Raw genomic sequence first — 12,424 nt, 5'->3', positions numbered from 1 at the left:
CCCACAAGGTCTGAGGGACAGTGGACCAGCCCCCTGCTGAAAAAAGTTTAGACTCCTGTACTACACACACAGCTATCATCCAGAGAAGTGGGGCAGGGATCCATGTGGGCAATGGGGGTTTTTTTTGCTTCCTGTTTTTAGAAGAGGAGTACATAAATAACCCCAGTGCATATATTCAGTCTTGTGTGACATCGCTCTCTGGATAGCAGCCATGTCTATGCTGTTCCCATGTTTCTGCATTACAATTGTTCTAATGTTTAAGCATCATAAACTACCACTACTACAATCGCTCCTACCATTTCTCCATGAATAATGATGCCTATCATGCTTAGCTATAAACAGAACATTAAAAACAACAGCGCAAGTTTCTCATATTAGCTAAGCTGAACACGCAGGTTCAGAGAAACTGGATCTCCAACTACCAGACAATGTCAGCAACTAACATAAGACTATCTGCTTATGGATTTCCCAAAGGCATTTGCCTAGGCATGATTGGCAACATAATATCAGTTGTTTGACCCAGCAAAGCAATTCATATGTTCTTTTGAAGCACTAAATATTCCCTCCCCGTGCCTTTTCTCTTGCAACATAGAAAGGAGGAGGATGCAATTTAGGCACTGTTTCCAATGTGGAATTGGAGTGAATCTTTGCCCCTCTTCTCTCCTTGTAAAAAAACATAGTGTGGCATCACCAAGAATGGCACACGAGGACAGGAAGAAAGGGGCAGGCATCTTTATTTGCCAGCCGTCTGCTGACCTGTGGCAATAGGTCTTTGCCTCAGGAGAGCAGAAGAATAGCAATTTGCAAGGGTGCCTTAACAAGTACAGAAACTTACTCTGTCATACTTGGCAACTATGTCAGCTCGTTCTTTGGCAAGTTTGATAGCAGCATCCTGCTCAGCATCAGAACCTGGGAAAAGATGAAATAAACATGCAAGAATAGGTTACAGTGATCCTTTCGACAGAAGCAAGTTCTACTGGAAAGCAAAAAAGTGAAGTTTCAAAAATGCAACGCAACAATGCTAAAAACAAAATTGTGGCTTTGAATGCCGTGTATTTTAACTGACAATTTTATATAATCACATCTCAAAGTATATTTTCCTAGCCCTATTGACAAAACCCTAACAAAATCATGAACAACTACTACTCAGTTCTAGCCTTTCTAGACTCAAGGAGGGAGGGATCTTTTACAAATCTGATACTGTAATCACGGGGGGGATTCAACAAGATGCATTTGATAATGACCCCAGTCAGGATAGTGTTTTATATATTACAGTCTTGCAAATATAGAGGGATAATATACGGGTCTCAAAAGACCTCGCTATTAAAAAGTACAATACTTTTTAAAGGTACCTGCAGTTTAATGAACCCAACCTTTTCAAAACACAAGGAAGAACAGAAAACTATTTGCAATAACTGCAACACGCTGAAAATATTAATGTTCAATATACACTACTGGAGGAAGAGTCAATATTCCATTTGTAAACTCATACCGAAGCATGCAAAACAGAGAAGGGAAGCAGGGTAAGAGGAATAAATCTCCTTTTCCTCCCCAGGCCCTCACTTGTAACTTCCAACCTGCAAACCCTAAACTGGGAAATCAAGCCATTAAAGCTACATATACATTATACATATACAGAAGGGATGCGGGTGGCGCTGTGGGTTAAACCACAGAGCCTAGGGCTTGCAGATCAGAAGGTCGGCGGTTCGAATTCCCACTTTGGGGTGAGCTCCCGTTGTTCGGTCCCAGCTCCTGCCAACCTAGCAGTTCAAAAGCACTAAGTAGATAAATAGGTACCGCTCCAGCAGGAAGGTAAACAGCATTTCTGTGTGCTGCTCTGGTTCGCCAGAAGCAGCTTAGTCATGCTAGCCTCATGACCTGGAAGATGTACGCCAGCTCCCTCGGCCAGTAAAGCGAGATGAGCGCTGCAACCCCAGAGTCGTCCACGACTGGACCTTTACCTTTATACATTATATAACACAGAACAAACTGAATCGCCTTAGAGTAAGAAAGAGCACAGAATGCAAAGCGGTGCAAATCCTCAGTGAAAAAGATGGCATGTAATAGAAATGTATCTTTGTACAGCTTGCCTATCTTTACCATCTTTTTCACTGAGGATTTGCACCGCTTTGCATTCTGTGCTCTTTCTTACTCTAAGGCGATTCAGTTTGCCAACACTCAGCTCCCCTGTGTGCACTCATAAACACACTAGAAACCCCTCAGGATTTGTAGTAGGACCCAGCAAGCCTGGTCAGTGCTCTGAATGACCAGAGATCATATCCCAGAAACCTCTGCAAGGACAACGATTCTATGGCTAATATGCAATAATTCCTCTGAAACCCAACTGATGCATAGAGGGAACTGAACAGATGCAGGAGGGTTGAAAGGACCAGTTGGCTTCTGTCATTTTAGCCAACTTTACTTCTGCACAAACTGGGGTGGGGGTATATGCATATGTGCATATACAACTGTATTCTCGCATTTATTTGTGTACACACACACACACACACACACACACACAAAACAACACATGAAAATAAGAATGTGTTTTAACTTTTATTAACTTTTATTTTCTCCTGGTTATTGGTAGGGTGAGCTTACTGTGATAGCAGCTTAACTACTACCTATGTTGAGACATTACTGCTCCTGAGAATTGCAACACAAACCAGTTCAGAAAGTGTGACGATTGGAAAGTATTTGAACAGCTAAAAGATATTACTATGCTTTGCTTTCCCCCTCAGGATTACTCAATGAACACGGAACATGCATGCTGCTGGAGAAAACACTGGTCATGTCAAGAAAAAGTAGCAGGGGTGAGTAAGAGCAAGCAACAGAAATAATGGCTTGACTCAACAGGGAAGTTGAAATGTCAGGTAAGGTGACCTGAGGTCAAGAGGGATTACGAAGCATCAGGCACAGTACGAATCCTAATAAGAGAGTGAAGGAAAAGAGAAATCAGATTTGACCAACACCATTCCCCCCCAGGTGAAAACTATACACCAGCGGACAGCAACTAGAGGCCATTGGGCCAAGCCTGGCTCTCTGAAGAGTATCACTTGGCTCTCATTTCCCTAGAAGCAAAAAAGCATGGTCCCTGTGGCAATGGGATTTGGCAGCAGGCCACTGTGGTTCTAGGGGCCGGTTGTGTGTAGCTGTGAAGGAGCCTTCTATCTGTTAAACAAACGAGCTGATTACCATATATATATCCTACTCTTTCCTGCAGGAACCTCAGAGTACCATATGCAAGTTGTCCCATTTTATCCTCAAAATAGCCTTGCAAAGGAGATTAAACTGAACATTAGTGACTTGTCAAAGCCCAAACAATGAGCTTCTTTGGAAAGGAGACTTGGACCAAGAACTCTCCCAGTGCCAAACGTAATACATCAGCAGCTACACCACAATTACTTGGTACATTCCAGAATGTGCCAAAAGTTAAAGGAACACACCACATAATAAGCAACAAAATCAGGCAATTATCTACTATTCATCCTACATTAACTGCTAAAGCTAACCTGTGCATGGTTAAGATTAAAAAGTTGACAATCGGACGTGCTATCAAATAGGCAAGCATTAAATTTATCAAAGGTTCTATTCTTTTCAAGGTGAAAAGCTCTCCATTCATTTCATAACCTTCTAGCATGCAGAAAGAAATCATTACTATGCTTTGCTAAAGCAGACTGTGTTCAGAGAACAAAGGTGATAGCAACCTGCCTTGTTCTCACTTGCATCTTACTTGTTGTTATGCTGCTGCCCAAAGTGTTGATTCCAGAGTAATAACTATTCATCTTGTCACCTAAAACTCTATTTACTTAACGCGTCACAAGGCTAACTGGACTGATTACAGCCAAACAAGTTGATTGATGCAGCTGGAGGCAGCTGGAGGAAACTCCTGCTGAAAATTGCATTAGAAAATGATGGGGTGAGGGAAAGAGGCGGAAACAAAACATGCCTAGGGCCAGTCAGCAGTTTCACTCCCTGTTCTTCAGGAAGTGGAAAGCTCGCGTCACTTTTTCTGGGGTCAGCTTCATTTCGTGGAATATTTCCATTTATGTTCAAAATGAAGGAAAGGAAAGGAAAGGAAAGGAAAGGAAAGGGAGGGAGAGAGAGAGAGAGAGAGAGAGAGAGAGAGAGAGAAGACCTGAATGCAAGTAATGCAAAGAAGGATCAGGGATACCCTGGGTGTCAGGGACTCGGGAGCTTGAACCAGAAACCTCCTAGTCTCAGGGTGGGATTTAGCTTAGTGGGCTCCCTGGAACTGAGGGCTCAGGCTTACTATATTCCTGGCAGAATTAGTCTGATCATATATTTTCCAGGATATTGGAATCAGTGAGAAATTTTCCGGCATCTATTTTTCTGGAATATTCGCATCTCTGTTTCTCTTTCCATCTTGTACACATCAGCCCAGGTTGAGAGGGGGGAACTGTGAAAAATAAGCTCATGTGTAGACCTCAAAGATGACAAACGCAAGAGGTTGCAGCCATGGAAATTCTCCCGTATCCAACACTCAGTGTTAGAAACTGAAATTTAAAAACTATTCACCATACGGCCCCTTAAAGCTAGGTTACAGGCACACTAACAAAATGTTTAGGTGCCTCCCACTGCTTCTTTTACAACATTACAAAGCTGAAAATGAATTGTGTATATTGACAGCTCCAGCTAAAATCTGACTCGTGCCATAGAATAACAACACAATCCCTGCTGCTAGACACCAGCCAGATGGTGGAGACATCACCATCCTGGCACCCAGGCATCTTCAATTGGTCGTAAGTGGCCAATAGCCAGGTGCAAAATGTGCCCGGCACCTGGCTAATTCTGAATGCTGCCAACACCCTATATAGGTCATCAGGTAGGAAATCCTACCTGTAGTTCAACAAGTTTAGCAGAAGCCTGCACACATGCTTCTGCACAGTGAGACTTGCTTCTTTTTCCCACACTGATGGGACTCCCCCTTTCTCTCTTGACTGTTACATACTTGGCGGGGGCAAGAGGGAGGTCATCAACTTAAGCTCTGCTCCTGCACCTTTTAAATGAAGCAACTTCTTCTATGCTCACATCCACTCCATATATTTAAAGTACTCCTATGCCACTTGGACAGTCATGACTTCTCTCAAAGAATCCTGGAAACTGTAATTTGCTGTGGGTGCTGAGAATTGTAGCTTTGTGAGCGGTCTCCTAAAGATTCCTGCACCGCAGGGGGGTTGAACAAGATGACCCATGGGGTCCCTCCAACTCTACAATTCTGCGACTCCATCAATTCTAAGTATGGTGTAAAGGTAAAGCTAAAGGGACCCCTGACCATTAGGTCCAGTCGTGGCCGACTCTGGGGTTGCAGTACTCATCTCGTTTTAGTGGCCAGCATGACTAAGCCGCTTCTGGCGAAGCAGAGCAGTGCACGGAAATGCCGTTTACCTTCCCACCGGAGCGGTACCTATTTATCTACTTGCACTTTGACGTGCTTTCGAACTGCTAGGTTGGCAGGAGCTGGGACCCAGCAACGGGAGCTCACCCCGTCGCAGGAATTTGAACCGCCGACCTTCTGATCAGCAAGTCCTAGGCTCTGTGGTTTAACCCACAGCGCTACCCGCGTCCCTTAAGTATGGTGTAGACATGACCTTTAACTTAACAAGAGTCCTAATTGTAAAGTTCAGAGAAAAACTGCACACGTTGCATGAAATGAGTACGACGACAGCTCAACAAAAATAAATAGGGCTGTTTCCCAAGTAGGGCTTAAATTCAGAGTAGGGATACCTTTTCAGTCCAAAGGTGGCATTCCATTGTGGGCAACCTTCGAGAGAGGGTGGGGCACATGCCAGTGGTGTGTGGAGCCAGAAGCAAAAGCAGGTTGAGCAACAGATGCAACACTCACCTCTGTGCACAGTAATGCGCATTCCAACCACATGAAAGTCTCTCTCTCTCTCTCTCTCTCTCTCTCTCTCTCTCACACACACACACACACACACACACACACATTATCCATGCAAGAAAGGAAACGGCGGCACAACATTTCAAGAACACATTTCAGGCACTCAAAGTGGGGTGCAGAGTGAGTATTGTGAGAAGATGTGACCTAAGAGAGTCCTGGAGATCAACATTTGGCTTCCAGGTCTGTGAATACCCAATCCTGATTTAATAGATGTGCATTCCCAACAAGACCTACTGAATCAATAGATGCTTAAGTGGTTTCCCCCACTTTTTAGTCCCCAGATATTGTTGGACAACAACTCCCTCCATCCCTGGTGGCCATTGGTCAAGCTGGCTTTGGAGGAGGAGGTTGCAATCCAGCAACATCTGGGGACCCAAGATTGGATAACACTCCGTGTTCTAAGATATATAGGACAATACTGAAGACTATTCTTCCACCCAACACACGTTTCCACAAAAATATTGCTTATTTGTAAAATCTATTTGTCTCATTCTCTGGTTTCAAGATACTTGAAGAGACGTACAACATAAATCACCATCAAAGTAATCAATTAATCAAACCAGCAATCGTACTATAAAAAAAGATATAGCCAAAGACATAAATCTTAAAGTAATTTTCAGAGTAAAAATTAAGCAGCAGCATTAAGTAATAAGATCCAACGGCTCAGAAATGCCTTCCTTGATTAAAAAAGTATTTATTTGATCGTGAAACAAGTTAGATGGACACCAGCTGCATTTGGGAAGACGGTCCAGATAGCGGTGTCATTAATACAAAGCCCTGTTGGATGTCTCAAGATATTTAACCTGATTTTAATAAGGAATGTGGATCAGAGATTTCACTTATCATAGTGAATAAGTTAAAGCAATTGCTCAAAGCAGCAGTCCCAGATCCCTTTCTCCTCTCACCTCAGGAACATCTAACAATTTAACAGACACCATGAAGTCTTATCAAGAGTGTTCTTGTTCCTGCAACCTTAGCAGCCAGCAGCATGGAGTCGGCAAACTCCCACAATGATGGGCAGACACTGTGTCCCTTTCTTTGGTATGTCAAAATACTGCTGGGAGAAAAGAGGCAGAAATGTGATGGTGGTTGTTTTCAGTAGCAGCCACCCATGTAATGCAAGACCCAGGCAGACATCAGAGATGAGCTGGTTCGCACAACACAGTAAACCCAACTGTGAGTTAGGGAAACTTCACAAATGTGTGGGAGTCTGGAGAAGACCCCACAGCCATTCTGCTTCTCCCCGTTCTTTTTCACTCCTGTGTCGCAATAAATTAATCCAAGGTTTGGCTTAATGTGTCATCTTAACTTGCACTCCAACTGTGGTTAGTGATGAGATATCTTAACCACAGGCTTGGACAGCATGCTAAGCCACACTTTGGTTTAGCTCAGTGCAGTGTAACAGTAAAAAGGACTGCAGAGGAGCAAATTAGCTCCTCTCTTGGAGTTGACACACCATCTCCCCCCCCCATCCCAGTCAAGTATTTGTTGTTGCATTCATTTTCATACTATAAACTCTGCAGGGCCTGGAATTCTTTTTCCATGTGCATAAAAATATTCAGAACTGGTGGTGTCACAGAAATAATAAATGCTCTTTGCTGGAGAAAAAGATGCAGAGGTTAAGGCTTGGCATGCTACCTTTTGTAGCTACATATCCTCCCACGCAGTAACGCTAAGAAAGATTTGCCACTTGTAAGTGAAGCAGAACATGAACAGAGTTACAAATCTGTATCCATTGAATCCTTCCAAGTTCTGCTCTCCCCTGTTGTGCTCCACCCTGTGAACAGGCAAATTGTATGTATGAGGCCACTGGCTAACTCTGTTTAACAGACTGAAGGTACCCCAAGGTCCACTTTCAAACTACAGTCAAACCTCATTCTGCATCCGCCTCTGCTTGTGTCCGCTTTGGCGAATGTCCGCGGCAAACCTAGAAGTACCAGAACGGGTTACTTCAGGGTTCGCACATCACGCATGTGCAGCGCTTCAATGTGCATCATTTTTGGGTTGCAGCGGGGCCTCCAGAACGGATCCCTGCCATAACCCGAGGTTCCACTGTAGTTCATTTATTTACAGCTAAGAAGAGAAGTTTCTCTCTCTCTCTCTTTCAGATGTGGGCATCCTTTGGGGCAAATGTGCTCCACTTACAAAGCATGAGATGGTAGCACTCCAGTACATGCAGCAGCACTTATCAGAACTTCACCACTGACTCTACACACTAACCAAACGTTCTCCTTAACACTACATTAAATACAATCCAACAAACGTGAGAACGTAAGAGCCAGAAGCATCAGGCCAGTGTCCCAGCTGGTCCAGCACCCTGTTCTCAGTGGCCAACCAGATGCCTATGGAAAACCTGCAAGCAGGATCTGAGTGCAACAGCACTCTTCTCTCCTGGGTTTCAAGCAACTGGTATTCAGAAGCATACTGCCTCCGACAGTAACCAGCCAAGTTGATGGTTATCACTGCTTCTTGTGGGAGTGAATTCCGTGGTTTACTGTGTGAAGACAAAATGTCTGTCCTTAGTCTTCCAATGGGTGTTGATGAATTCTAATGTTATGAGGGGGGGGAAATTGCCCCAACATGCATCACTTTACACTTGTTTGCACTGAATTGATTTGCTTTTTTATTGCCCATTCACGCAGTCTGGAGATGTGCTTCACAAGCTTCTTTTGTTTTAGCAACCCTGAACAAGTTAGTATCATCAGCAAACTTGACCACTTCACTGCTTGCCTCTAACTCTAGATCATTTATGAACAAGTTAAAATACTGAGACTTGGGAGACCCTTCACCTCTGACATCCCTCCCTACTAATTTGTACCCTGACTTTCCTGTTACTTAACCCAGAGTTTTTCAACCTTTTTGAGTTCATGGCTTCCTTAAGCAACTACAATCTTTCTCCGGCACCCCTATGGGGCTCAGGAGCCCAGTTATGTCACCTTCCCCTTGCAGAGTGTTCCCTCATCCCCCTCTCCCCTCTCCTTGGGCCCCTTGTCTTTGAGCTGCACCCCCAAAGAGATATGCCACTCAGAGGCACCATTCGCCTGAGGAGCTTATAGCAAGGGCTGCTGCAATAAACAGCTGTGCAAGCCTTTGGGGGGCAGAGGCACAAGAGGGCATCCGAGGAGGGAGAGAAGGACAGAGGCCAGTGTTGCCTGCAACACCCCTGACCATCTTTCAAGGCACCCCAGGATGCCACCACACTGGTTGAAAACCACTGATTTAACCCATCATTGATCCACAAGAGGGCATCTCCTCTTATTCCATGACTGCTAAGCTTACGCAGGAGTCTTTGGTGAGATACAACTTAAGTCGTATGCATGTTTGCAGAACACACAGATTGCACATTGGGAGACTACTTAAATGAGTAACTTTTCTGGATGATTTAAAATCAGCCCACCCTAAGGCATACACTTAGGAAAAGACTTGACCAGAATCACAACAAAGCAAACCCAAAATACTCATGTTTTACAAGTCTAATTTAAAAATCTGGGGTAAAAAATATTTAGAATACACAGTGTATTGTTGTTTTAAGTGAAAGATTTGTAACAAGATTCTGCTTTCTTTTCCCTACGGCATGTGAAACAGTAATAAAATCTGACATGCCCCATAGCGTTTGATAACTTGCTACATTTATCACACACAAAAATCACATACTCAGAGACATGAAATAATCCTCCTTACTTTTGGCAATCATCAGCATAAGCTTTCTTGCAAGCCACTTTGACAGTTTAATTTTATGCTAATCCAGCCTCGCATGAGATTTATTAAAAGCAACAAGAAATTGACAGAAATTAAAGTATGCATTAAGAGAAGTTGGGAGGAGGGAAGAATTCCATTCTCACATATGAAAATGATTTACATGTTTTCAAATTTGGTATTAATCAGTTTTCAAAGCGCCAGATCGAGACCTTGAAGTCAAGCATAAAAAGCTTCTACAAAAGCAGTGTTTTCTGACTGGCAAGTCAGGGTGGTTATAGCATTATGGAACCATAGTTTTCCGTTTGCAGCTCCTGCTTAAGAAAAGAGAGACAAGAAAAGCACAGATTTTATTTACTTTTCGTAGATGCACCAAAGTGGAGATTTGAGCAGATGCAGCTTCTCTTACTCCTACGTGACAAGTTGCACCAGTCCAAATTCCCTCTTGGATGCAACTATTAAAAGGCACAAGAGCCATATCCTCCCTCGCATCCAAGTCACTCAAGAAGCAGCAGGAGAAACATGGCCAATATAAAGTGAAAGTACTAAAGAGAAGTGGCTCCCATGCTGAATGCAAGGTTAAAATACAGGTCTTGGAGGTGGAAAAGAGGTTGAGGATTATGTTTTTTTAAAACCTCTTTCCTCTTGTTATTTGTTATTTCTGTCTATGTATAAGAGATACTGGACCAATTCAAAAACGCTCTACCAAGATCAGCACAGCTGTAATCCTGAAAACAGCATACAAGAGATCCACAGTCTGCAGTTTGGCAGCTGCCTGTAACTACTGTGCAAGTGATCTCACAGCCACCCACACAAGCCATGCCCTCTGAGATGGAGAGCTATCGCAAAAGCTCCAAAGCTTTTCCTAAAAACAATACAGTGGTACCTCGGGTTACATACGCTTCAGGTTACATGCGCTTCAGGTTACAGACTCTGCTAACCCAGAAATAGTACCTCGAGTTAAGAACTTTGCTTCAGGATGAGAACAGAAATCGTGCTCTGGCGGCGTGGCGGCAGCAGGAGGCCCCATTAGCTAAAGTGGTGCTTCAGATTAAGAACAGTTTCAGGTTAAGTACGGACCTCCAGAACGAATTAAGTACTTAACCCGAGGTACCACTGTACATAAACTCGGGCAAGTTTGGTTGGACTCAGAGTTATGAATCGAGCCAGAGGATCTCTTTGCAGCTCACAGTTTATTTTAAATTGGTTATGAGAAACATAGTGAGTACTTAATTGGGCATTGTGGTTTTTTAATATATAAAAAAGAGCTTAAATTTAGCCTCCTTGCTTATTTAGGAACCGAAAGCAGCAGTCTGGGCATTAACTAGAAGATGGGGCTATTTTCTAAACAAAGGAGACACCAAAACCTGTATAAAACCACACAGAGATAGATGATAGATAGATAGATAGATAGATAGATAGATAGATGATAGATAGATGATAAATCTCTCTCTCTCAGACACAGGTGCATGTGCACACACGCGCACACGCACACACGGCATATTATTCCAAATCTTCCCTGCCTCAACTATTATTCTGACAACCTTTGTTCCATCATTTAAACTTACTGCTGCAATGTAATAAAATGAGTTCTTGGTATCAAAGTATGGAGATTTTAGTTTTTCAAATCTTACTAAAAGGGCAAAGATCAAGAGTCGTCACAATTCCTTTCACTTTGATTCTGCAGACATGACTGTTAAACAGCGAAGTATTCTGTAATTATTCACTGCTGCTTAACAGAGAAGGTAAAAAAGGACTAGAAAGATGCTGTTTGCTATTCCTTCTAGGTACAAGCACAGCAGTGCAATATGGAGAGGGCTTCCAGTACCCTCCAATTTTGCTCATTGCTTTCCCTTGCACCAGACTCTTACTAGGAACCACCACAGACACTAGCAGAGCTGTATGATGTAAAGTAGCTCCCCAATATAGAACAGAAAAGGCTGCAATTGGGTAACCCTGCCTGCAGACGTCAAGCCTTGCCATAGCCTGGGCAAAATTACTTCTGCAAAGACCCCGGAGCAGGGACACAGAGCTCAGGTACTAGGCAACAAGGAAGCCAGAAGCACCCAGTTGTTGACCAACACTTATACAAGAAAAGGGTAAAAAGGACATTGTTCTTAATTACCCAAGATGTGGGACAGGATATTTAAGCGGCTGAACTATTACAAAATGCTTGCTAAGAGAGGAGAAACAGATGATTTGCACACTCTGGTCTCAAGTACAATTGTCAAATCTCCCTAGGTATGAACGTTTTGCGACACTTCCAAATACTGAGGGAGAAGTGAAGTAATTAGTAGTGAACAGTGTCTTGTTCTAGTGCACAGGCCAAAGGAAGAGTTGGGATGGGGTTTAGATATCTTCCTCCAGTGACTCATTTGGGACTGCAGGGGTTACCTAGCAGTCAGGAAATTGAAGATCATTTTTTATTTCCCATCACATCATTCAAATTCCTTCTTGCTTCTACATTCCACTGTGCAGAGTTCATACACTTAAGCCACTGAGACTGCAGGCCCTTATAAACAGATGTTTGTCTTCTGCAACATCACTTTGAAAAAGTTCTTACAAGTGATTAAAATAACAACTCGGGACATTTGCCAAAGGCACAGAATGCAGAATCCTTGCTAAAGCTGGGGTTTGAATGGGAGACAGCTCCTTAGAGCAGCTATGAATCACCTTCAGATTTGCGGGATTTTGTTTTTTATTAGAACTGAAGGTCCACCAACAAGAACAGAGTGCAAAAGCAAAAGCTAGATTCTGCAGCAGGATGCAAAATAATGATGCAAGGGGTTCGGCTAATTACCTGTT

The 12,424-nt window shown here is 43.2% G+C and overlaps 1 protein-coding gene across 8 annotated transcripts in view; it reads right to left on the bottom strand.

Annotated features, from left to right (window-relative positions):
- Positions 1-12,424, bottom strand: part of USP6NL (USP6 N-terminal like) — a 132,196-nt gene that overhangs the window by 63,020 nt on the left and 56,752 nt on the right. For all 8 annotated transcript variants that reach the window (XM_053404568.1, XM_053404565.1, XM_053404570.1 and 5 more), the window contains one exon: positions 836-909. In XM_053404568.1, the coding sequence (XP_053260543.1) occupies positions 836-909 (74 nt within the window). The remainder of the gene's footprint in view (positions 1-835; positions 910-12,424) is intronic.

Source organism: Podarcis raffonei, chromosome 10 (genome assembly GCF_027172205.1).
Source record: "Podarcis raffonei isolate rPodRaf1 chromosome 10, rPodRaf1.pri, whole genome shotgun sequence".
NCBI lineage: Eukaryota > Metazoa > Chordata > Lepidosauria > Squamata > Lacertidae > Podarcis > Podarcis raffonei.
This window is presented reverse-complemented; position numbering and strand designations above follow the sequence as displayed.